General features: G+C 50.9%; 4 protein-coding genes across 8 annotated transcripts in view; 2 read left to right on the forward strand and 2 right to left on the reverse strand.

Moving 5' to 3' along the window:
- Positions 1–2,641, forward strand: part of GOLGA1 (golgin A1) — a 48,655-nt gene extending 46,014 nt beyond the window's left edge. For all 4 annotated transcript variants that reach the window (XM_061154672.1, XM_061154675.1, XM_061154673.1 and 1 more), the window contains one exon: positions 402–2,641. In XM_061154672.1, the coding sequence (XP_061010655.1) occupies positions 402–482 (81 nt within the window). In that variant the 3' untranslated portion in view covers positions 483–2,641. The remainder of the gene's footprint in view (positions 1–401) is intronic.
- Positions 2,642–3,514: 873 nt separating this feature from the next.
- ARPC5L (actin related protein 2/3 complex subunit 5 like) lies at positions 3,515–10,885 on the reverse strand. The gene is made up of 4 exons (XM_061154678.1): positions 10,593–10,885; positions 6,395–6,466; positions 5,224–5,400; positions 3,515–4,078 (listed from the first exon to the last, which is right to left on the reverse strand). Exons 1-4 carry the CDS (start codon positions 10,740–10,742, stop codon positions 4,016–4,018), a joined length of 462 nt encoding a protein of 153 aa, XP_061010661.1. The 5' UTR covers positions 10,743–10,885; the 3' UTR covers positions 3,515–4,015.
- A 5,582-nt stretch (positions 10,886–16,467) lies between these two features.
- Positions 16,468–20,667, forward strand: RPL35 (ribosomal protein L35). The gene is made up of 4 exons (XM_061154679.1): positions 16,468–16,611; positions 17,021–17,157; positions 18,210–18,291; positions 20,477–20,667. Exons 1-4 carry the CDS (start codon positions 16,609–16,611, stop codon positions 20,624–20,626), a joined length of 372 nt encoding a protein of 123 aa, XP_061010662.1. The 5' UTR covers positions 16,468–16,608; the 3' UTR covers positions 20,627–20,667.
- Positions 20,668–20,895: 228 nt separating this feature from the next.
- WDR38 (WD repeat domain 38) lies at positions 20,896–24,461 on the reverse strand. Of its 2 annotated transcripts, none has more exons than XM_061154677.1 (9): positions 24,393–24,461; positions 23,745–23,832; positions 22,694–22,810; positions 22,481–22,578; positions 22,059–22,139; positions 21,729–21,860; positions 21,458–21,607; positions 21,062–21,109; positions 20,896–20,970 (listed from the first exon to the last, which is right to left on the reverse strand). In XM_061154677.1, the coding sequence occupies exons 1-9, from the start codon at positions 24,459–24,461 to the stop codon at positions 20,896–20,898; spliced, it is 858 nt and encodes a 285-aa protein (XP_061010660.1). The 2 variants fall into 2 exon arrangements, with proteins under 2 accessions (XP_061010660.1, XP_061010659.1); XM_061154676.1 differs by having other exon boundaries at positions 23,745–23,865.
- Between the last annotated feature and the right edge of the window lie 313 nt (positions 24,462–24,774).

Below are 24,774 nucleotides of genomic sequence, written 5' to 3' on the forward strand. Positions count from 1 at the left end.
GTCATCCCAGCCCTGGCAGATGAGAGCAGTGCATGGCTGCATCATTAGCGTGGAAGGTGCCTCTGGATGATGAACTTGACTGGGGCGGTGTCGACTGAGGACACGCTCTGTGCCCACAGGTCTCTGCTGTACTTGACTAACAGGCCTGCGACAGCACTCCCATTGGTATCACTTCATCAACAGCCCCAGGTCTGGCCAGCACCCAGACTGTTTAAAAAAATGAAAAATACTCATAAAGTACCTGCATCAAAGCTGTAATAGAAAACACGGAGCTGCTCCCAGCCAGTCAGGATGCGTGGAGGGCAGGAGGGGCCAGGCCACGGATGGGGAGGGGGTCTTTCAGCTTCTTCTGCACCCAGTCCTGGCTCTCATCTCAGGAGCCTTTTTTGTTTCAAATATAGATGTCGTGGTTTGGGTCCAAGCCAGCTCCCAAGGGCAGCATCCGGCCGTCCATCTCCAACCCTCGGACACCGTGGTCCTAGGCGGCACTACCCAGGGATGGGGGCTCCAAGGGCTGACACTTTTTCTGTGAAAAGAACACTGACACACCACAGTCCTAGTGGGTTTTTAATCACTGTAACTGCAGTATTTTGTACAAGCATCTGAACATTGTTTACAAGACTTAAGGCCCACTCCTACAGACTGATACGAACCTCAGGAGGTAGCTGATCCTGACATCCTGGTTTCCGGAAAGCCCTGGCACAACCCACATTGCCACAGTGCTGCTAAAATCCCAGCTCTGGCCAGCACCCACCTGCACCTGAATCTTTCAACATTAGCACTTAAAGCTGAAGCCCTCAGCCTGTGTCAGGGAGGAGGCAGCCGATCCATCATGTGGTGATGACGCTGGACATACAGGCCTTCGAAATGCTGCCCCGCAGGGCAGACCCACCTGCTTCCACCGCGAAGAGCCAACTCAGTGAGGCTGGCTTTTTTCAACTCCCTTTCCCTGTTCGTATGTTTGGGTTCAGGTGAGTTAGAAGAGGCTTTTGAACCCTTCCACCCAAGGAAACCTTATTTCACTTTGTTACTCAAACGTCCTAGAACTTCAGATGTGTCCATCTCTAAGGTACTCTGGGGCCAGTGTGGATTAATGAATATATGCACCTTTCTGACAGTATCTCATTTTACTGAAGAAAACTAGCAAATGTGTAAAAAGATTCTTAGTACCAAATACACTCAATTGCCTTTTTAATGAATGTACTTGTGGTGGATAGGTTGCTGGTAAACCATTTTAAACTATTTTTTATTGCTAAAGTTCCTCGCTATTATAAACATGTCTTCTGTATTATAAAATCCATTTAACTGGTGTTCTTAAAGGAAAATCAGAGCATCAAGAGGAAATTATTTCTAAGATTGGGATCCTTGTCCCAATCTGCTTCCCTCTGAAGCAGTGGTGGTGTTTCACTTGCTTAGATCTTAATTCTGTTGTTATAACACTGAGCAAATGCTAATCAATGTTTTCTACTGCTGAGGACAGTCTGCTGTATTCGAAGGAAGCCGCAGCTGTTCCTCTCCTCTCCCCAGCCTTGACCAAAACGCTGGAGGTGGACTGCCCCTTAAGTGGAGCCACCATCTCCCCATTGCCGCACCCCCCGACCCCAGAGATTTAAGATGACACTACATTCACGTGTGGCATCCAGGCGGCCCCTGGCTGGCTGCAGTACTTGACAACCTGCAGATGGCTCTGGAAGTGACTGATGAAAACTCGTGTTCACCATCATTAAAGAAAAGGGAAATACTTGCCCTGGATAAGGCACACTTTCAGATCTAAAGGGAAACTGTATAGTTTGATGAAAGTTTTATTGGTTAAATAAAAAACTGAGTTAATAACTGGAGTTCCTAGATTTATCATCAGTTACCCAATGATGTTAGGTTTCTCAATGATGTTTAGGGCTAAAATATATATAAAATATATCTCAGAGGAAAACAAGAATATGCAGTTAATGTAAGACAGTTCCATGGCCCTTGAAGTACCAAGCAAGGGCAGCATTACCCGCATCTAGCTCGGGTTCTGCTGCCCAGTGACACTTCTGTTACCTACCTCCTCCTGCAGCTCCCCCGGCAGGTGCGACCCAAGGATGCCGTTTCTCGTTATCTGGTGGGGACACAAACCAGGAGTCCCTTCTGTTCCATCACTTTGACAAGTAGGAAGTAGCTCTTCCAGCTGTTCCAGGCAAGAATCCCTTAAATTGGGTAGTTAGGGCTTGCCAGAGGCGACCCCAGCACAGCTGTGGAGCCCCGCTGACTCCCGTGGCCTCTGCAGCCCTTGAGCTGGTCTCGTGCCCCGCCACACACTTGCTGCCACCCTCCCCACAGCCGCCAGCAGTTCTAGACAGTTGTGGGGCACCCCCCCCAGGTCTGTCCTTGCACAGGGAGGATTTGTTCTGATTAGCCTTTCCTCCTGCATGTTGAATTTCCTTCAGCTTTAAGAGGAAGAGTGGAGTAAATACTCTGAAGTGATTTCATGCACTTTTACTTGTATAGAACGTTCTGTGCTAGACAGTACATAGAGCCCTTTATATGAGCATCGGATCTTGATCTCACCCTCCATGTTGTAAATAGGGATTGTGTTACCTAAAACTGCTGTAGAAAATTCATTTGTGGTGCAATACACTTTTGATTAAAGCCCTTCAATCCAGATGCAGTGCATTTGTTATCGGTTGGTGTGTCAGCATCTCCTTTTTGACTTGTTAAATTTAGTATATTATGTCTCACTTGAAAACTTCAAGGCCAGCTTCAAGGACCTTAGAGTATTTGTCTTTCAGAAAGAACCTTCCCAGGTTAGGTTTGGGTGAGTAAATATTATATTTGTAATTTAATGAAGCCAGCAGCCTAGTCCTACCTCCCAGGAAGGGTGGGGGTTCTGCAGAGGAGTTGGGAGGATTGTCACTTCGGGCGACATCCATCTCCAAGGCCCACATGACTGGGAAGAGCTTCAGGAATACGAATGGGGTCCTTACCCGTAACAGAATGCAGACTGCAGTTCCATGTGCTAAAAAGGAAAGAAAAGCATCTGCTCTTCAGACAGGCCCACTGTCAGTGGTTACAGGGAACAAAATATGCCTTGTCTATGTACAGGCTTGTTGCTACCTGTTTGCCTCTTCCGCCTTTAAAGAAAACCCCTCAGCATCACAGTGTTCCTGGCGAACAGCCAAGCCCAGCGTCAGGAGGGGGTGATGGGCGCACCTGAGCCCACTCCCAGGACTCCAAGTGCAGTCACACAAACTGAAGACTTTATTAAGTAAGCTCCAAAACTATGTACAAATCAGAGGAGTGAAAACAATAGTTATTCAGCAAAACATGTCTGTGTAGCAGTCAGCAGCACTATGGCCCAGGCTCAAGGGACTGCTGCAGCCAGACTGCGAGAACGCCACGCTCGCTCCCTGGCGGCTCTGCAGGGATTTGTGTCTACCCCTCCAGGTCCGGTTTCCAGAACAGGCCCCCTCTCACTCACGACCATCCCATTTATCTCCTGTTCCTTTTATATACATGAAACACACGGCAGAGTATATACTAATAAGCCAAGAGCTTTATTGATGCAGCAGGCACTTTACAATGAACCCAAGAGAGCCCGCCTTCTCTGGGAGGTCGGGGTGTCTGTCTACAAACCCTTGGGGGTTTCCGCTTCAAAAAAAAAAACAAACCAAGCTCTCCCTTTTACCACAGCTCTTGGATCTGCACCTACCCAAATCACCCCTCCCTCCTTTTAAACAGGCAGTGCACACAGGTACCCCTGACCAAGGCGGGCCAGCCACTCTGGTAGACAGTCACAATGTCAGTTCTGCATTACTCGTGGACAAAGGCATAGACTATCAGATCCTGCAAAGGATTTATGAAAACAGTAAGACGATCTCTCCCTCCACCTTGAAAATAAAACACACTTCAGCGGATGCATGTCCTGAAATAGTTGACTTGGGAGTTCCTAGGCAGGTGGTCCATTGTCAATCCCTTCTTCGACAGCCTGTGCATCCAAAATTCTTCTCGAGGTAACATGAGTCTCTCTCTCTTTTTTTTAAACAGTCTTTCTTGCTGTAAGAACTCTTATAATGGAGCCTAGACCTCCTACTGCTAATGCCTGTAGGGGCAGCAAAAGAAAAGGTGTCAATTGAGACCTGGTTGGCCAAGGGGCTCCTAGCTTCTTGCCAGGGGAGATGGGACTACACTCCTGACCATGTCACAGATCTTCTGAAAAAGCATTCCTGCGAGAGCACAGTTAAGAGGTGCCAACAGGGCCTGCATTCGAGGGATGGAGCCCTGTCCTGGAACAAAGGGTCCCCAAAAGCTGTTGGCTCTTTAAGGCAGGAGAACTGGGCTTGCAACACTGTCGCCAAGCTCACACCGAGCCCCCCAGCTTCCCTTTGACAAGCTCACTGTATCCAGGCACAGCCCTAGGCCCTAAAACAGACACTAGCCCATTGCAGTGGGAATGTCCACGAACTCATGCACCCGGCTACCATGAAGGGACCAGAGAGCGTGCCCCCCGCCAGACCACTCTGAGGGCTTTGCTCAGCTCTCAAGCACCATGGCCACCCCCACTACGAAGCCCAGGAGCTCACCTTCTGGCAGAGCAGGCAGAACACCCACCAGCAGGACCAAAGGCCACAACCCAGCCCAGGCCTGAGGCTGTCCACGTGACTGACCCCTCAGTTAAGGGCCGTTCCCTTAATACTCCGCAGAGCCTTTCATGAAGGACACTGGCCTGACAAGAGGCCCCCCGACTTGTACTAAAACAAGCAAAAGTCAGGTCCAGCTCTTCCAGCCTCAGGAGGTTGAAGGCCCTATTAAGAGACTGCCAAGGTATCTACCACTGCCCCGTCTGGCCTGGTGAGGTGGGACTGGAGCAGGAAGCCCTCATAGCTAACTGGAGGGTTCAGCCTGCATCTAATAAGGCCCACCACCACCACCTCACCTCCACCAGCCCAAACAAAGTATGTCAAAGCCCCGCCACCAGCAAGCCTGCCTGAACCTCACCAGCCAAGTTACAGGTCCCGAGGCCTGCCTGGCACAAACCTGAAGCTAAAGCAATGGCAATGATCAGAGACAGAGGACCCCTACCAGTGCTTCCTCGGGAGAGTAAGTGCTCAGGTGTCCCAGGTTGCTTGAAGCGTGGCCCTCATTCTCACAGGCCTATCAGACCATCCTGTCTGTGTCTGGGATCGCCTGGCCTGTTGATCTGAACCCTGGGCTGGGGGTGAGCCAGTGGGCAATGTGTTCACATACCTTTTCATGCCACTGGAGTAACACTGCGCTGCTATTTTCTGTGGGCTTCTCAAACCCTTTATAAATGTACTTCATTAGCAAGTCGATGCCATTTCTGTCCAGCGACTGCACAGCCTGCTCGATTTCACTGCTCTTAAAGTTTGTAAGCACTTTCAGCACCACGCCCTGGGCCCGCTCCTACGGGGGAAAGAGAAAGGGAATGAGGTCTAGAGCCATGGCCCAGGCATACCCACATGCCACAGTGCAGGCTCTGAAACACCAAACCAAGTAGTCAGAACTCATTAGGAACACTGCACAATCTCCAGTTCATTTGCAATGCTTAAAAAAAAAAAAAAAAAACTATATCTATATATATATAATGAAATTTTTTTTATTAAGTTTCAAAGTATCCCAAAGTATTCAAAGCCAATGATTTATTCCACTTATCTGAGGGGAAATAAGCAGTTTCCTGGGGAGAAGAATCACTATTTCTGATGATGCCAGCAAGGCCTTAAGCTCAACTCTATAGGTCTCCATATTTAAAAAACAAACAACAAACCCCCCACACAGCAAAGAGCAAGTCTCCTTGGCTGTACCTTCTGTGCTCGCATCCAGTGGAACAAAGGGGCCGTTCCCCTCCATGTTTGAGAGGTGCAGCCATTGATTAAATCAAGACACCATCACAAGATAGGAAAAAATCCAGCTCTAAAGAGACCCCTTTCCCTGGACCAAATTTTAGATAGCCTCAGTGATGAGATTTTAGGCAGCCTAACTGATGAGGTCTACCCAAGTGTATCATCTCACCTAGTTTTTAAGAGGCAGAAATCATAAAAGCACTGAAAATCCTTATGCAAATAAAGCCTATTCAATAGCTTATAAAAGCATAAGCACTAAGTCCTATGTGCCAAGCTAGTTTATAACTTTGTTCATCAGGAAGGGCTGGGCTGACTTCTCACCCCATGAGGCCCTGGGGAGGACTGACCGTTTCTTTGGGGAGTGTTGACTACAAACACTGAGAGCTTTGGTGTCAGGGGCGCCAGGCAGCTTCTGTGGAAACACAGGCCGGTGCCAGCTCACTTCCCTGGTAGAGATTCACTGATGCAGAGATGAGACACATGCTGTCCAGAGCCCCCGGGCGCTCACGCCCTGGTCCCAACACCACCCAGCAGCACCGCAGCTCGACCCCCTTTACCTTCACAGCTTGATTCTTGGTGTTGACAGGAGAGTTCCGCAAGGCTGCGTGAAATGCCCGAAGCATGTCCCCTGTGCACCGGCACCAGTTAAGGAAGGCTCGCCTCAGCATGTCTGTGCTCTTCTTAACAAACTCATTGCGGAAAGAGCTCAAGGGGGTAGAGACAAACGCCATCTTATCCACATCTAACCCTCCCCCTACTGTGGCTTCTGAGTGGGCACAACCTGGGCAGTCTGTGGCTCTCCTGAGCCACACGGAGGGTGGAAGGGGCACCTCTGCCAAACCTTTCCTGCGGCCCCTAAACCTTCCCCTTCAAAGCAAGTTTGGACATGGACTCGCTCCCTCCCGGAAGGAGGAATAAAGTTGCTGCCCCAGCAGGGTGACTCGCAGGAATATCTGACGAAGCTGATTGACATCTACTTAGCACTGGGCCTTGTATCTGCCCTGCTGGACCCTCATGACCACTGTATGAGGTTATCATTTTCATCTTCTCATTCTCCAAAGGGAAGAACGAAGGCACAGATGGAGGTCCCTAATTCTTAATCCAGTGTGTTAAATTATTAAAGAAATTAAGATGTCCTAAAACTTTTATCTTCCAAGACCTACCCAAGTCAGTGAGGTCCCAACGGAGGGAAACTTAACAATCTCAAAGAACCTTCTGCCAAGAAAACGAACCAAACCTCCCCTCCTTGTTCCCCAAACCTTAGCTGGAGTCCTGACACATTCTTTGCTGAGCTCTGAATATCCAGCACGCAAAAGAAAATTACAATCTGGGTTAGGTCCCCAAAGGTGACACCTATTTTAAACTGAATTACATCAGCTGACTTTCATTTCCTCATCCGAAACATCAGCTTCAGCCAAAAAGCTTCAAAAATAGAACAAGAGGTGGCTTCTGCCCAATCGGGTCTCTACTCCTGTTCACGCAGCAGTACCCACGTGGGATCAGCCAGAGCCTCCCGAGCAGAGCGGAGTCCCCGGTCTGCCCCCTGTGGCCTCCATCTTGACGGAGTTGGGCCCACACACCCAGGGTGGAGCGCCCTAGCACCCTGCGGGGCTGTGGTCCACCTTGCAATTTGAGAGGCAGCTCACTCTCTCTCACCCTGTACCTTTCAGCTTTGGAATTCCTTTCTCCCAGTCAGGCGCGGGCCAGTCTGATATCAGTCATTGATAAAACTTCTACCTCAGAACTCTTTGTGAATTTGGCATCCCAAAGCAATAAGCAGAGTCCCAGTAAGCTTAAGAGGAACCATAACTGGCACTCTCCACTAACCAAGCATGGGTGGGAAGCACAGTACTTCAGAAGATGGACACGTAAGGGTAGGGTAACGAGCCCACAGAGGCAAAAAGACTGACCGCCCTGGAGTTACTCTGTAGCATCCCTCTGCCTATCATTCACTGCAGTGTTGAAGGGTAGGGGCCTTCAGCAGCTGGGGGAACTAGGGAGCAGGGAGGAGCATACCATCTATCAAGCTGGCCTCTGTCTAGGATAGCTTTAGGCCCTTCCAGAAAACCGGCTATGGAAGCTGGGAAATGGTGCCCAGCTCCTAGTCTCCTCTAGATTAGGGATTCTCAACCATAGCACTAATGACATTTTAGACCAGATGACTGATGTGGGGTCCATCCTGTGCATCTTACAATATTGAGCAGCACCTCTGGCCTCCACGCACTAGATTCTAGTGGCACACCCGGCCACATACCAAACTGTGACAATCAAAGTATCTCCAAACATGGACAAATTTCCTCAGGGGGAGGAGACACTGCAAAATCACTCAAAACTCTGCTCTAGACAGATCCTCGTTCCAGAGGACCAGACGGTGCCTCAGCGGGAAGAAAAGGAACTAAGTCTCAGATATGTGCCCAGGTGTTTTCACATGTTATCTCATTACTGCTAACAGTTCTTTGTGACAAGAATCATCATTATTCTGATTTTAAAGGCAATGAATCTGAGCCTCAGAGAAGGAAAATGACGTGCTCAAGGTCACAAACCCAAGCATGCCTGACTCCAATGTCAAGCTCTTTCTACAACCCTCTGTCGCCACTCCCCCGCCACACCCAAGCGGCATGCCCAGGATACCTGCTGTGGGTCCAGTACTGTTCTAAAGCCTTCTGGGATGCTATCCAGTGATGCTCCCATGGAACCTGTAAGCCCAGCTTGGTTCTCCTTTTAACAAAGGAGGCTACCAAGGTTCAGAGAGGGTAAGTGACCTACTCAAAGCCACAGAGCTGCAGCAGGACTGAGGTGGGTTAGTGTGGGTGCCCAGCCCATGCTCTATTCCATCCATGACTTGCTTCCCTGTAACAGTACCAGGATGGGCCTACTCCCTACATTCTCCCACTCCCATCAACCAACCCCTATCCCTACTCCCCCCACCTCTGTTCTAAGACTCCTAGAAGCCTGCTCCACAGCTCAATAATCTAATCTAAATCCAATACCTGGCACATGGTAGGGACTCAGCAAATATTAGCTTCTTCCTCCTCCCTTCCTGGGCCGCGCTCAGTTCTCATTTGCTAACCTCCCTTTCCCCAATCCCAAGAGGTACACTCTCCATGGTAACCAGGTTTCTGACACTGCCATTAGTGGAGAAACTACCATCCCCTGATGTGCTAAGCCTAGGCTTCCAAGCAGCCTCAAGGAACCTATCATGTCAGGAGCATACCAAGAGGTCACCTTCAACAAGTCCCTGCAGCACTGCGACCAAGACAGCAGATAACCAGACCTTGCGCTCCCCTTCTGTCGATGATCTGGGCCACAGGTCTGATGCTGGAGTCCTTTTGCCAATGCCTGCCCATGAGCCGAGTTCTGCACCACACTGCAGAATCAACCTTCCCTCATGGGGGCTGTTCTCATGACCCCACTTCACCACTGGGGAAAGCCTGGTGATTCTGATGGGGCAGGAAATAACAAGCTAGAATCCCCACCTTTGAAAATACATTTCTGTTCAAACAAAGAAAGGCTGAAGGTATTTGTTTCAAAGGCACATTTGAGGAACACTGCAGGACTCCTCCCAAAGGCACTGAATGGGTTCAACTTCCCAAGCTGAGTCAACTGATAAAACACCCAGAACCTGATTTATATACAGCACAGCCTGAGCCTCCAACCCTGTCCTGGCCAGTAAGGGGGTGGGGGAGGCTCTTCCTGTAATACCATTTGAATAAAGAAAAATCCTTCCTGTGAGAATAAGTCAGTTTCCTGTGCTCAAAGTGCTAAAGGACCAAGCAGGCTGTGACACCACCTCTATTTTTAATCTTGTTTTCTAAATGCTTGTTTTCTGTGACCACAACACAGTCATTTCCAGTCGTGGGGCTCTACTTTTACATCTCACTTTACGCTGCTTGGTTTTTCTTAGCTCTAAACAACTTGTTTTTTTTCCATTGCTTCCTCCACAAGAAGGATATAGGGGGGAGGGAGCCAAAACGCACTTGTTGAACGTGGCTGAGACCACTGAGGTCCAAAACCCAATGATCACAGGAAACTAAGAATAGGTGAGGAAGAGTGGCATTAAGCTAGCTGAAGGGTCAGAACAATTCTGGGGTGCGAGGTGAAATCTCAGAACCCAGGGCTGGACTAAGGCTGCAGCCTTCGCTCCCCCTTGGGTCCTTTCTTCCCAAGGACTGCCATCTACCACCTATTTTCAAGTGGTGCTGCAATCCAGCCCGAAAAGACTGTGTCTGGGAGCCGCCCTGGCCGCTCAATTACTCAGCGGTGGCTCACCTTGGCCCCTCCCGCCGATCAAGCCCGAGTAAGGCCCGGTTTCCTGCATGAGAGAGATGGAGTGATCGACAGCCCAGGCAAAGGCCAGCCTAGGGGACGGAGGGAGGAAAGAGGAGAGGCCTCCCGGGGCAATGAAGGGCCTGCGGGGCTGGAGGTCCGTCCTGCATGCTCTTGGGGCCGCCGAGCCAGCCAGTCCACCAGGATCCAGGAGCCGCGTGGGACCGCAGTGTTGAAGGAGGGTCCAGGGGCCCGGGACCAGGACAAGGGGGCCCGGGACCAGGACCAGGGGAGTGGGGAGGCCAGGTGAAAGGGAAATGAGGATGCCTGCCCGAGGAGAGCCAGATCGGAAGAGAGTTGGGAAACTGACCTGGGGGGTCCGGGGGTGAGAGGAGCGGAGAGGCCGGCCTGAGGGGCCAGAGCCAGGGATGAGGAAAGTAGGAAGGCCGGGCCACAGGGGAGCCTGGGCCGCCGCGCGGGGGAAGGATATTGCCGCAGGAGCCCGTCCACCTCGCTAGGGTCCGGGCCTGGCTCGCCCGCCGCCGCCGCCGCCTCCTCCTGCTCGTCCACGAATTTGTTCTCATCAAATTCATCGATGTCCACCCGGCGGAAGCGCGAGGACAGCGTGTTCCGGGCCATGGCGGGGGCTCAGCTCCCGCTGAACCGGCTACGCTCCGGAGCGGACCTCTACTCTACTCCGCTCAGAACCGGCTCCTGCTCGGGGGCGGGAAGCGGCCGCCCGGCACCTCCTCCACCTCCTCCGCGCGCAGCCGCTGCCACCCGCCCACTTCCGGTTCTCACCGGAACCGGAAGTGCTGGTGGGCGGGACGGGCGGGTTACGTCGCTTCGGGAAGCACTGGGAGACGGACCTGGAAATATAACCTGTGGACCACTGCGGGGCTAGTAATCTTCGTGGGATCTCAGTTTCCCCTTCTGAGGAGCGGGCGGCCAATCCTCCGCAGGCGCAGCACATAGATGCCACAGCTGCGCTCTTCGGCTTCCCTCCTGCACCCTTGGAACCCCTGGCCCTGGAAGGGGCCAGGGCGGGCATAGTCGCGGATTCCGGGTGTCATCTCTGCCCAGACTGAGAGGCACGGGGCCTCCAGAAGAAGGAGCCCTGCTCTGCCTGTCGAGTGCTGGGCAGGCTTCTGGGAGAAGACAGCTTCGAGCCTGAGGGATGAGTAGTAGTTCTTATGCTCCGAGAGTGATGTTGAATGGGAGAGCCTAAGTCTCGAATTTGAAGACCTTAGGACGCCACCACATGGAGCTCAGAGGAGGTTGCATCTGACCTTATTGTAGTGACCCTATTGTTAATGGACTGGGAGACTTGCAAGACGTTTAAAATGTATCGAGGGTGCTGACAAGTCAGTGGAGACATTTGGATTTGAGTGCGGCGTCACGCGTGTGAAGCAGTCTCCTTGACCCGCAGTGTAGGGGGCGGGGATAGGGGGATGACCCAGTGACCACCATCCTGGCAGGAAAGGCGAGGTCCTGGGGACTGAGAAATCTTGACTGGCTGGAAAGGCATATCCGGGAAGGAAAGGAATCCGCAGAATCTGAAGTGGGGGAAATGGGGGTGGGGAGAAATAGTGCAGAGTCAAGAACAACTTTGTGGTGTCAAGATTAGGTGCCTGGGCTGTTGCTTGAGGGGCTCTTGGTCAGTCGTGTCCAACTCTTTGCGACCCCTTGGACTATTACAGTCCATGGAATTCTCCGGGCCAGAAGGGATAGATTCCCATCCATTATCTCAGGGTAGCCTTTCCCTTCTCCAGGGGATCTTCCCAACCCAAGGCTGGAAACCAGTACCCCCCCACCCCCCGCATTGCCTGGAGTGAGGGAGGGGGGATGATTCTTTACTACCTGAGCCACAAAGTGAAAGTGAAAGTCGCTCAGTCGTGTCCGACTCTTTACGCCCCATGGACTATACAGTCCACGGAATTCTCCAGACCAGAATACTGGAGTGGGTAGCCTATCCCTTCTCCAGGAGATCTTCCCAACACAGGGATCGAACCCGGGGTCTCCTGCATTACAGGCGGATTCTTTACCATCTGAGCTATGAGGGGAGCCACAATGAGCCTTAGCCTGAGACTACATTGGGTCTTTGTTTTCATATAATGGTATTCCTTTTCATAAAGACCAGTAGTTAATGAAATGTGACTGGGTTTTCATTTTTTCGAATATTTCTCATTGAACTGTCTACAAATCAAAAAATATTGCCCAACAAAGGTGCTACCTGATATTGGGTGCTAAAGATAGATTCCTACAGGGAAACAGGTGCTGAATAAAAGTCTCAAGGGTCCTGGGAGACCTGCCTATCAGCTCCATACCTTGGAAGAAATCTGTAAGTGAGGCAGGCAACAAGCTAACAGAAATTTATATCCTCAGAACATTCTGATCAGAAGGAATTTCGAACCAGAAATGCTCATTTTACAAGTAAGGAAGTAGCTCCCAAGTAAATTGGTAAATGAAATAATGTCACTTTATGACCATGGGTCCCAGGGTTGGGAAGATCTCCTGGAGGAGGGAAAGGTGACCCACTCCAGTATTCTGGCCTGGAGAATTCCGTGGACTGTAATGGACTGTTTAATCCATGGGATTGCAGAGTCAGACAGGACTGAGAGACTTTCACTTTCACTTTCTGAAATGCAAAGAAATCTTAACCTACAAGAAGAAACAAGATGGAAGGGGGAGTGGCGGGTGCTGTAGGACTTTGAAGGTGAGAAAAGGATGTGGTCTTAACTCAGGACAGCCCTGGAAATTCTGAGCAGAGAAGAGACATGATCTAATTTCAGTTTGAAAAGGGTCCCTTTGGCAGCTCTACTGAGAATGGAAACCAGAGCAAACGGAGGTGATTTATGAGGCGACAACAATGGTTCAGGAGACAGGCAATGGTGGCTCAAAGCCCAGCAGGTGCCAATAACAGTGGTGGGAAGAGGCTGGGTATTCTGACAATGTGCCGTCCTTAGTCGCTGAGTCGTCTCTGACTCTTTGTGACCCCATGGACTGTAGCCTGCCAGGCTCCTCTGTCCATGGGGATTCTCCAGGCAAGAATACTGGAATGGGTTGCCATCCCCTCCTCCAGGGGATCTTCCCAACTCAGGAATCAAACCAAGGTCTCCCGCATTGCAGGTGGATTCTTTACCCTCTGAGCCACAGATAGAAGCTATAGAATTTGGGGGTACGTTGGATGTGGCATGTAAGAGAAACAGGGTAGTCATAGAAGGGGTAACAGAGGATGAGATGGTTGAATGGTATCATCGACTCAGTGAACATGAGTTTGAGCACGGGAGATAGTGCTGCAGTCCATGGAGTCGCAAAGAGTTGGACATAACTGAGCGACTGAACAACAACAACAGCTAAAGTTCAGAAAAGCTGTACACAGTCGTTAACTCTAAACAGAACTGTAAGCATTTGGAAACTATGATAGGCAAGTCCCTGTGCCCCATTCAACCTCCATTTATGACTAATCCATGCCAAGAATGCCCTCTGCTTTCTCTTTCCCACTTCACTCCATTTCCTAGAAGCCTGCCTCACTATGATCTGAGACAAAGCTCAGTTCAGTTCATCCAACAAATATCCATGTACTGGGTCTGGAGGCGAGAAAAACCAAACTAGTTGTCAGCTGTGGTTCTGCTCCTTGGGGAACTTCCAGGTTGGGTGTGGAGGCAGACACATAAATTTCAGTCTAATTCAATATATTTGGGGTTAGAGAGAGGTTCAATTGCACAGAGATCAACAAGGGAGGGTTTTGTCCCAATTTAGTCCAAGGCTAAAGATTCATTAACAGAAACACGTAAGAGGGTGAGAGAAGGCTTCCTGGAGGTGACATCCAACAGCAACAAGGGGGCAACCTGGCTTTAAATGGAGCTCTAAGACGTGGGTGTGCCTTTGTTAATGGCAGTGGAGTACACTAGGGCACTGATTCATGTTTGCTGCTGGGGGCAAAATGCAACTGTTCAGTCAGAAAGTCTGAGCACTTTGCCTTGTGAAGTCCCCCCTTTAACTTTCAGGGCCAATTCAAGTGTTCATTCAACTGGGAACATTAATATCAATGATACTGAGCAGTTGTTATGCATTAGGTCTTGCACGAAGAGTTTTACATGTTATCTTCCTGATCTTCCTAAACACTACGTTTCACAGGTGAGAAAACTGAAACTCAGGGGAAGGGATTTGCTGAGAGTCAGCTAGCACTAAGCAACAGAGTAAGAATTTGAAACTGGGTCAGGTTCACTAACAAAAGGCCATGAATGCCTTTTCCCCCAAATAACACATGCTGTCATAGCTGTCTACCCCACCGCTCCCCACCCACCGTAGACTTTAAGTTCCTCCAAGGCAGAGGCCATGTTAATTCATCTTCTAAAACCCTCAACCTTCATCCCCTGGACACCCCCCCGCCCCCCGAACACTGGCACCCAGCTCAGAGTAGACCAGACTGGGAAGCCTGCAAAAGTGTACCAAACGTGGAGAAGGAAATGGCAACCCACTCCAGTATTCTTGGCTGGGAAATCCCATGGACAGAGGAGCCTGGAGGGCTACAGTCCTTGGGGGTCGCAAAGAATTGGACACAACTTATTGGCTAAACAGTAACAGCAACAAATATATAAAAGATAATTAACAAGAACTTACTGTATAGCACAGGGAATTCTATTCAGTGCTCTGTGATGACCTACATGAAAATGGAGTCTAGAAGAGAGTGGCTGTATGTATATGAATGGCTGACTCACTTCGCTGTGTAGCAGGAGCTAACACAACATTGTAAATCAACTAAACTCTAATAAAAATTGATTTAAAAAAGACCACTGAAGATGATGAGCTAACATCTGCAGCTGCAGGTGGTGCTTCTACACATCACTCTGCCAATCATGACTTATCATTTAGATCAAATAACTATTATTCTAAATGAATTTTGCTCATTTTCAACTTCAAATTTTCTTCTTTATTTATGAATAGTGATATAATAGCTGTTGATATCTTCAGCCAGTATTGGAGGAAAATCATAAACAGTTAAATAAAGATGGATTCATATTAATGCCATGAGAGTCTTCAAACAGAAGTCACTTAATTCCAATAGTGTGTGTGTGTTTTCATCTGCTCCATGGTATTAAAATGAAGCTTTTAGAAGTTCATTCTGTTGAAGGGAACATGATTGTTAATGCTATTATAAATTCAGATGTATGTTTAACATTAGAGAAAAATGCCTTATTTTTATGGTGTTAATGACAAATACAAATTGTGGTGGGGCCAAGTAATATAAAAACAATGCTTTTAGTAAATTAAAAAAAAAGTGTACCAAATGAATGAATGAACAAATGAATGAATAAACAAATGAATAAATGAGTGGATGAATTCCAGTCTTACTAGTCAAATAGGTTGCCTCTCGCCCTACGGAGAAATTTCCCCACTGCCCTGAAGGAAATAGATCAAATCTAAGTAATTTTTCAGGAGAAACATCAACAATCTCAGATATGAAGATCATATCACTCTAATGGCAGAAAGTGAAGCTAAAGAGCCTGTATGATGACAGTGAAAGAGGAGAGTGAAAAGGCTTGCTTAAAATTCAACTATCAAAAAACTAAGATCATGTCATCCAGTACCATCACTTCATGGCAAATAGATGGGGAAAAAGTGGAAGTAGTGACAGACTTTATTTTCTTGGGCTCCAAAATCACTGCGGATGGTGACTGCAGCTATGAAATTAAAAGATGCTTGCTCCTTGGAAGGAAAGCCAAGACAAACATAGACAACGTATTAAAAAGCAGAGCACTCACTTTGCTGACAAATGACCAAACAGTCAAAGCTGTGGTTTTTCCAGTAGTCATGTATGGATGTGAGGGTTGGACCATAAAGACGGCTGAACACCGAAGAACTGATGCTTTTAAATTGTGCTGGAGAAGATTCCCGAGAGTCCCTTGGACAGCAAGAAGATCAAACCAATCAATCCTAAAAGAAATCAACACTGAATATTCATTGGAAGGACTGATGCTGAAGCCGAAGCTACAATATTTGGCCACCTGATGCGAAGAGCCGACTCACTGGAAATGGCTCTGTTGCTGGGAAAGGTTGAGGGTAGGAGGAGAAGGGGATGACAGAGGATGAGATGGTTGGATAGCATCACCGACTCAGTGAACATGAGTGAGTAAACTCGGGGAGATAGTAAAGGACAGGGAAGAGTGGCGTAACTGCACTTCATGGGGTCGCAAAGAGTCGCTTAGGACTTTGCGACTGAACTACAACAAAGTAATTTTCAGCGAGACGAAGACAGGCTCATTGCAGGGCGGGACTCTGACTCCTAGGGCGGGGCGGAGGCTGAGTGGGCGGTACCAAAGCGCTCCTCGAGGAGGGTGGTGGGGAGGCTGGGCCCGCGCGAGATAGTAGGGGCGGAGCCAGGACTTCCCCGCCGCCGCTCTATTGACCACGCCCACCGCCACCCGGCAGTAGTTCTGGGGGTCAGCCCCGCCTCTTCCTCTTTCCCTCCGAGAAGGCAGCGGAGGCGGACTATACAGCCATGGTGAGTGCGGGAAAATCGGAAGCCATCCGCGTACTGTGGGGCTCAGGGGCTGGGATGGAGGGCCCGTGGCGAGACCTGAGAACCCATCTGCCAGCCTGACCTGTGGGACGCGTTGCGAAGTGGCCTAGTGCCACCTCAGTCTTCTCCCCACCTCAGGCCCGGGCCCCGAGAGGTATGCGCGGGCTCCCGGGGCCTCCGTCTTTCCGTCTGCGGAATGGCAGTAGGGGCCCAGCCTCGCAGCAGGACTGGGCGAGGGCGCGTCTGCTGGGGTCTGGGTTGCCCTGCCCGAGGCGGGTAGTTCTGGGTCTCCGGAGCCCTCTTGGCCCAGGGCAAGGCGCTCGGCTCCGAGGGGCGGACCACGACGCAGGTGGAGAGGAGGTCTTTGACCCAGACCCTCTCTGTGGGGCAGGCCAAGATTAAGGCTCGAGACCTTCGCGGCAAGAAGAAGGAGGAGCTGCTGAAACAGCTGGAGGACCTGAAGGTGGAACTCTCCCAGCTGCGCGTGGCTAAAGTGACAGGCGGCGCGGCTTCCAAACTCTCCAAGATGTAAGTGAACTGACGGCCAGAGTACGGGGACACACGTAGGGGACTTTCGAAGTTGGCTTAAGGAGTTGTCCGTTTAACTGCCCTTTCCATGGCTCCGTGGGTCAGAATGTGGCGCCATTTCTATTCAGCCTTTTAGGTTCGTCTTTCTCACGCCGAGGCTCTGGTGACCCGTGCCTTTAACCTGCTTTTGACCTGTGGTCCTTTTTCCTAGAGTAACGGCTTCATTGTCTAGAGGAAGAATAAAGTGCCCCCGAAGTCCCGTTTTAATGCTTCCTTTGAATGTCTAATTGATCCCATTCCTTTATCTCCCACCAGCACTTGATGTTTTTCCTCAGCCTCTTTCGCTTGGTTGAGGGATCCTTTGCACCCCTTATTTTAGTTGTAGTGTAAGTTACTGATGTGGGGGGGGGGGCAAGAATCAAAACTTGAGAAAGGAACATAAGTTTGGAGTTAGTCAGCCAGGGCATAAATTACACTTCTGCCACATTCTACCTGATGGGCAGATTGGCACACCACCCATGTCTTTCCCCTCTCCTATAAAATGGGCCCCCAGTAATTTTCTCATGGTGGTGCATGCTGAATCAAGAGGATGTTTACCAGCCATTTACTGATCAGCCCTCTTTCAGCATGAGGACATGCTTCACTTATCCCCAGCTTTTTCTTGTCTTCAGCCTTGTCCCCTCCCAGTGGTCCAGTTTGTGGCATGGTTCCCTCCAGTGAGCTTATTCAGATCCACATTGCTTAGGTCTTCTTTGTAGCCCTTAGGATATATGGCCAGGGATAAAAGGTCTTTCCTGGCTGCCCTTCACGTCCCCTCATTAAGCTTCACTGAACACTTCACAGCTCTTCGAAAACACTGTTTGTGCCAGCTGCTTCATGGCCCCTCTCCTGGGATGCTCATGTATTGCCTCCAGAACACCCTCCTGGGCTGGGTGTGGGTGAGCTGATGGGGAATGCCCCTGCCCTGTAACATCTGGGTCAGGCCCTGAAATAGATAACTTGGAGAGTGCCGTGTGTCTTATCATCTTCACTGATTGTCTCTTGTTTTGTAGCCGAGTGGTTCGTAAATCCATCGCCCGTGTACTGACCGTCATTAACCAGACTCAGAAAGAGAACCTCAGGAAATTCTATAAGGTTAGTGGAGAAGGGATAACAGTGCTGGGCTACAGGGAGCAAAATTCCAGCTCTCCCTAGGCCCGAAGGGTGGTATGGTGAGCTCCGGCCGGGGTGGTTGGAACTGGGCTTTCTAGAGCCTTCTAGTATGTGGCATGCAGACTGCATGCAGCTGCAGTTGTCAAGGAATCAAAGATGTGGGAGTCTGGATAGAGTTGGATTTTGAATAAAACCTCACCAGCTGGGTGAGTTTGGGAAGTCTATGTGGATTGACTGTTTAAATGTTTTAATTGTCTTGGTGTGTCGGTCACCACCAAGCATCTGGCATTCTCATTTTTCAAATGAGGACCTCAAGACTTGGGTTAGGTTGCCTGGCATCACTGACATGCAATAAACGGAGTGATTGGGCTTAGATTCCAACCCATAGGGTGGGGGTGGATTGAGTGCTTCCGGGAGATTACAACAGGTGCCTGCCTCTCATAGCCTGGAGTTTTTAACAACTGTTTTCTGGGTCTTGTGCCTAAAACTAGTATTAAGCTATGAAACTGAACCAGTGGGAGATTTTATAGAATGTGTAGGCACACATGGCTTCCCTGATAGCTCAGTAAAGAATCCGCCTGCAATGCAGGAGACCTGGGTTCAATCCCTGGGTTGGGAAGATCCCCTGGAGAAGGGACAGCCTACCCACTCCAGTATTCTGGCCTGGAGTATAGTCCTGTATGTATAGTCCATGGGGTCGCAAAGATTCAGACACAACTGAGCGACTTTCACTTTCACTTCATGCACACATTTGGTTTACTACAAGGGAATGACTTGTTTGTGGAGGAGGTACCCTCTGTCCCCAAGAGAGGATCCTGAGCAAGCAGAGCTAAAGATTTGGTTGAAGCTGCTGCCCTCAGGTGGGATTTCTTGGAGAAAGCCTCGTCCTTGCCTTTAAGGCCTTTCAGCTGATTAAAGCAGGCCCACCCCGATTACTCTATAATCTCTTGAAGATTACTGATTAGGGGGCTTTGACTGCAAAATGGCTTCACATCAACACCCAATAAGTGTTTGAATGACTGGAGGGTTTGACATGTCAAAGTCGCCACTGTGTGCTGGGCTTGCTGCCATCCCCGGACATGTGTACATTTATGTGTAGGGGTTTTTCTGAGAATTGGGTCTGGAACGTTTATCAGGCTCTGAGGGAACCTTGTAGAGGTATAGCCTGGAAGAACTGCCTCCATGACCATCCAGTGAGTACACTCCATCATACAGCCAGGCAGGGCTCCAGGAGGTAGAGATGAGGTCTCTGTATCAGCACTTTTTGATACGTTAACCTCTGGCCCCCTGTTCCTGTTACATGGTTATAGTGACTGGAGGATGTAAACAGCGTGTGTGGCTATGGCTACTTTCTTGGACATCAGAGCTCTTAGGTGCTTAGCAGATTGAAAGCAGGAAGCCCTGACCTGTGTCAGCTGGTATGAGGGGTGTGGATGGGCAGACTTTCAGGTTCCCCCCAGAGCTTGCCCTCATCTCTTGTGTAGCTTTTTCCCTGCAGTTCTCTGCACCAAGGCTGTCCGTGTCCTGAACCCCATTAACTCACACCCGCCTGCCCTGTGCCTACCCTTCCAGGCTGTTGGCACTTCCCAGCCTGAGCTGTCACTTTCCAGGACTTTCATGCCCGCTCAGGTTTCTTGCTTTCGAGGCTGTTGTCAGTCATGAGTGAAACCTTCCTCAATCTCTTTCCTCCTCCCCAGCTATGCACCACTTGTTTTTTGGTGGGCTGGGAACTCCTTGAGCAGGGAGCAGGTCTCATTTGTGGCTAAGCCAGCACCCACAGCAGGGCTTCAAATGGAAGAAGCCCCAGGGGTCCTTTGCAGAACAAAGGGGACCATCAGAGCTGCCTTAGCCTAGGCTGACAGGGGAGGAAGTGGAGTGAGAGCAGAGATGGAGAGATGATCCATCTCCTGTTACAGGGCTGAACACAGGAGCCAAGGTAGGGAACTTTGCCCCTCGTAGCAGGATGGCCTTGGCCAAGCCAGATCTTCTCCTTAGATGCATGTGTTCAATGTTACTGTCACCACAGGTACCTAGCAGACATCTCCACGACACACACTTCCGTCAGGTTACTTCCTGACACCTCAGTTCCAACTTCTGGGGCTTCCTGAGGTATTGCAGTAGCTCCCAAACCCTGGTCCTCAGGTTCCCCTTGCTTCCCCTCACCCAGGGCAAGAAGTACAAGCCCCTGGATCTGCGGCCCAAGAAAACACGTGCTATGCGCCGCCGGCTCAACAAGCATGAAGAAAACCTGAAGACCAAGAAGCAGCAGCGGAAGGAGCGGCTGTACCCCCTCCGGAAGTACGCAGTCAAGGCCTGAGCTTCCAGCTGTCAATAAAACAGACAGACCACTGCCTGGCATTGCTTTGTGTTTATAGGGGCTTCAGTTGTTGGGGAGGTGGCTGCGGTTACCAGGTGCCCGAAGGACTCCAGCACGCTTGCTGCCCTTGCCATAGGGATCTGTTGGGTGCTCTATTAAGGTCATTTTGGGCCTGTGCCCCTGGGCATGGAGAGGCAGGGGTGGAACGTGTGAGAGCTGTAGATGGTGATGTTCTGTTTGAGCAACTCAAGGTGGACTTGACATTTTGTCTAATCAACAGCTCCAGACACTAAGAGTTTCCCATCTGGCATAAAGGCACAGGCATGGGCCACATTCAGAACTCCCTGCCAAAAGCATAGTATTGGGCTCTGGGGGTGCAGGCCTCCCCAGCGGACCTTCCACTGCACCCTTGTCTGCTTCGGCCACGGACCTTACCTTCAGAGTCTCGGTGCACTTTCCTGTATTGCAGTCCCAGACTTTGACCTGGAAATAAAAAGGTGAAGGGTGGGGAAGTCTTATAGGCTGGTGTCTTTTGACAAAATTTTGTTGTCTGTGAGGTGTGTTTAACAAGGGCTGCATAATACGCAGACATTCAGTGCAGTATTTTCTTTGCCCTGAAGTTGAGTCAGAAATGTCAGCAGCACTATTTGGGCCAGTGCAGACATGAGTGCCAGGCATTAGGTACAGAAGTGGTTGGTATCTGGGTTCTACCCCTGGTAGCCTTCTACTGAGGGCAGATAGGGAAGTGGACATTTCTGGACCTGCTGAGGGCTCTGGGAGCGGGGATTTGGGGGTAGGAGTTGGCAGGAAGGCAGGCCTGGAGGAGGTTACCATGTGGGAGTAGCCAGCGCTGGCCAGCTGCTGCCCATCAGGGGAGAAAGCTATGCTCTTCACCCAGGTGATGTGGCCCTTGAGCTGGATGAGCACGCTTCGGGTTGAGGGCTTCCAGATGTGAATGGTCTTGTCCCAGGAGCCAGATGCCTGGAAAGCAGACAGCTCTGAGCATATAGGTTTGGGGACTGCATCCTCTGTCCCCCAAGTAGCCCATGACCCTCAGAGTTGCAGTCGGCAGCCACCCCGGAACCCAGGCAGCCCAGCTCACCAGTAGGCCAGATGGTGAGTAGCACAGGCAGCTGATGTTGCCTCTGTGACCCTCCAGCTTCTGGTGGAAGATCCCAGGGCTCCCTGCCCGGAGGTCCCACATGCGGATGGTAGAATCCCAGGAGCCAGTGGCCTGCAGACAGCTGCCCTGAGCATGGAGCCTGCTTCCTCAGGTGGCTATGCCCACAGGAAGCAGGTACCAGCTCAGAGGGGACAGACTCAGAAGAGCTAAGTCAAGGTGCGGGATTTTAACCACTCTGGCCCAAGTGGGGAAATGGGTGTGGGCTCCCAGTTGCCTCATCTTGTTGGGGCCAGGGCAGAGATGGCTCACCAGGCAGTCTGAGCTGGGTGCGAAGTCACTGCTCTGGACGGAGTCTCGGTGTCCCACGAAGTGACGCAGCACCTGGCCTGACTGGAGGAGAGAGCCCTGAGTTTCGGAGAGCTCCACCTCGGATGGGTCAGACCCCGGGCCCTCCATGCGGGCCCGCCTGGCTAGTTTCATGCCGCGTAGGGGTTGGGGAGTCTTTCAGGGCCTTGACAGAAGATGAGGGGGGACTTCATGGCAGAGGAGTTGGGGTACAAGGGTGGGTGGGAGGGGACCTGGGGAGGTGGCTACAGCTAGATGCAAGGGAGTGGAACACCAGGTGTGCGCATGGGCAGTGGCGAAGATGGAACCTTTCCCGGTTGGGAAAGTGTGACCAGTGTGGAGGGCCTCTTGGGATCCCAGGCCTCACTGACTGCCGCTCCACATACCTGCACCTCCCAAAGCATCACCCTCTTGTCCCAGCCACCCGAGGCCAGCTGCTTTGAGTCATGGCTGAAGCTGACGGTCTCCACACTCCGCTGGTGACCTGTAGACACCCGCAAAGTGTTGAGGAGAGGTGAGGTGGCACAGGAGTCGGCACGGTCTGAAAGGGAACCCAGGCCTGGCTGCTTGGCTCCCAGTCCCCCCGCCAGCCCACTTACCCTTTAGGACCTGCAGACACTTGGCATCTGTGGCGTCCCACAGGCGGACGGTGCGGTCACAGGAGGTGCTGGCAAAGAGGCGGCCATCAGGGGAGAAGCGGCAGAACCTCACGGGGCCTGGGGCAGGCGGCCGTGGTCAAGGAACAGGGCACTACTGTCCACGTCCCGCCCTTGCAGTCTAAACCCCTGCTGATTTTTTCAGTTGCATTGCCTACCTCCCTTCTCCTCACTCCCTTCTAACCCTTATCCTCCAGCCAGCTGGAAAATTCCTGGGCTTCCATGCCTTTGGAAGAGGAATAAATCAGAAGCACCTCCCAGAAACTCCTTTCAGCCCAGCCTAGGTTCTACATTATCCAGTTTGGGCTCCCCAGCCCCTGGACTTTCCCTTTTATAACATGAACCAATTTGCCCTATAACTATCAGATTTTCCTTGTCTTCTTGATTATAATTTACATTTACTGAGTTCTTACTGGGAGCCAGGCACTTTGCTTGCATTATCTCATCCTATAGGATAGCAACTATTACCCTAATTTTAAAGAAATAAGAGGCACAGAGGTGACAAGACTTGACTTCGATCACAGTCAAAAAAGTGGGTAAACAGATGAATCCAAAGGACATTATGCCAAGTGAAGTCAGTCAGCAAAAGAAATACTATATGATTCCACTTAGTCAAACTGGAGACAGAAGGCAGAACAGTGGTTGCCAGGGGCTGAGGAAGGGAGGAATGTGTTCAAGGGGTACAGAGTTGCAGTTTTGCAAGATGAGAGTTCTGGAGACTAGTTGCACAACAAAGTGAACATAAGGCTACTGAACTGTACACTTTAAAGTGATAAATGTAGTATTACCTAGATTTATGTGGTAGAATTTGAGTCCAGGTCTGTCAGAGTCAGGCTCAGGACCCAAGGGACCAGGCCCCATCTCCTTGCCCTCCTGCCCCAGCCCTACCGGTGCTATCTTGCTGGGATGCCCAGCTCAAATGCTGGTAGACTCTGCGAAATGCCAAAACATGTCCATGGGCCTCAGTCTCCCCATCTGGGCTTAAGAGCCTCACCTTTGTGGCCACCCAGTCTCCACAGCAGCCTCCCACTCTGGGTCTCCCAGCCATATACACAGCCGTCCTCAGAGGCTGTGAGCAGCCTCTGGCCATCGGGAGAGAAAGCAGAAGAGTTGACCTGGAAGGAAAGTACAAAAGGCCTATCCCGGGGCAAGAAACACTTTCTGCTCATGCCTAACTCCAGACTCCTAAGCCTGACCTAAACACTGCCCCAAGAGCCTGGGGTCGGAGCTTGGACTTCAGGACTCTCAACAACCAGAACCCAGGAACCACTCTGCAGTAGAGTCAAGAGCTTGGAGCCTTCTCTGCTGTCTTGTAAAACCAGAGCCTGAGGCTCAGAGCTAGCCTTTTTTTTTTTTTTTTAGAGCTAGCCTTCTTTAGAAGCCAAGATCCCGTTTTAGAACTGGAGCCCAGAACTAGTTTAAAATCTGCTCTATGCCCTGAGTTCCCTCTTAAGTCAGAGTCCAGAGAACACTGGAATCAGCCAGGAGTTTGAACCCTCTCTGGAACCACAGCTTAGAATTCTAGACCCCATTCTGCAACTGGAGCTCAGGAAACACTCGATCTCCCACCACGCAGAACCAGAAACTACTCGAAAGCCAAGAAGCCCAAGGTCTGTCTGGGGAGAGCTCGACAGAACCTCACCTCCCCGCGGTGCCGGCCGAAGAATTTCACTCTCCCCACGGCCAGCTTCCCTCGAGGCCCGCTGTTCATGGGCCCGCGGCCGCCCGCCCCAGCGGGCTCCCTCCTAGGCGGGCGCTGGTCCGGCCTGACCTAGGACAAGGTGGATGGGAAGGGGGAAACTGTGTACAAGCGGTCTCCATGGCAATCGGGGCGGGGCGCGCAGCCGCTTTGGGGTCTCTGGGAAGCCATGAGAAGGGAGTCCGGGAGAGACTGTTCTCAGCCCGGGGAAAGTGGGACAGCAGCAGGCTGGACCGCGGATGGCTCCAAGAAGGAACTCGCCTGCGCGGACCGCGGGCAGTCGGACATTGGGCAGCTCTGGCCGCGGGGCGGGGTGGCGCCCGGA

This window comes from Dama dama, chromosome 11 (genome assembly GCF_033118175.1).
Source record: "Dama dama isolate Ldn47 chromosome 11, ASM3311817v1, whole genome shotgun sequence".
NCBI lineage: Eukaryota > Metazoa > Chordata > Mammalia > Artiodactyla > Cervidae > Dama > Dama dama.

Excerpts from the sequence above, each read along its gene's own strand:
- ARPC5L (XM_061154678.1), bottom strand. The coding sequence starts at position 10,742 with ATGGCCCGGAACACGCTGTCCTCGCGCTTCCGCCGGGTGGACATCGAT. Across the intron at positions 6,467-10,592 it reads TGGACGGGCTCCTGCGGCAA|GGGGACATGCTTCGGGCATT; the intron begins TATCCTTCCCCC and ends TGCCGGTGCACA. Across the intron at positions 4,079-5,223 it reads TACTCCAGTGGCATGAAAAG|GCATTAGCAGTAGGAGGTCT; the intron begins GTATGTGAACAC and ends CTGCCCCTACAG.
- RPL35 (XM_061154679.1), top strand. Across the intron at positions 17,158-18,209 it reads GCTTCCAAACTCTCCAAGAT|CCGAGTGGTTCGTAAATCCA; the intron begins GTAAGTGAACTG and ends CTTGTTTTGTAG. Across the intron at positions 18,292-20,476 it reads ACCTCAGGAAATTCTATAAG|GGCAAGAAGTACAAGCCCCT; the intron begins GTTAGTGGAGAA and ends CCCCTCACCCAG.
- WDR38 (XM_061154676.1), bottom strand. The coding sequence starts at position 24,461 with ATGAACAGCGGGCCTCGAGGGAAGCTGGCCGTGGGGAGAGTGAAATTC. Across the intron at positions 23,866-24,392 it reads TCGGCCGGCACCGCGGGGAG|GTCAACTCTTCTGCTTTCTC; the intron begins GTGAGGTTCTGT and ends CTTTCCTTCCAG. Across the intron at positions 22,140-22,480 it reads TGATGCTTTGGGAGGTGCAG|TCAGGCCAGGTGCTGCGTCA; the intron begins GTATGTGGAGCG and ends TCTCTCCTCCAG.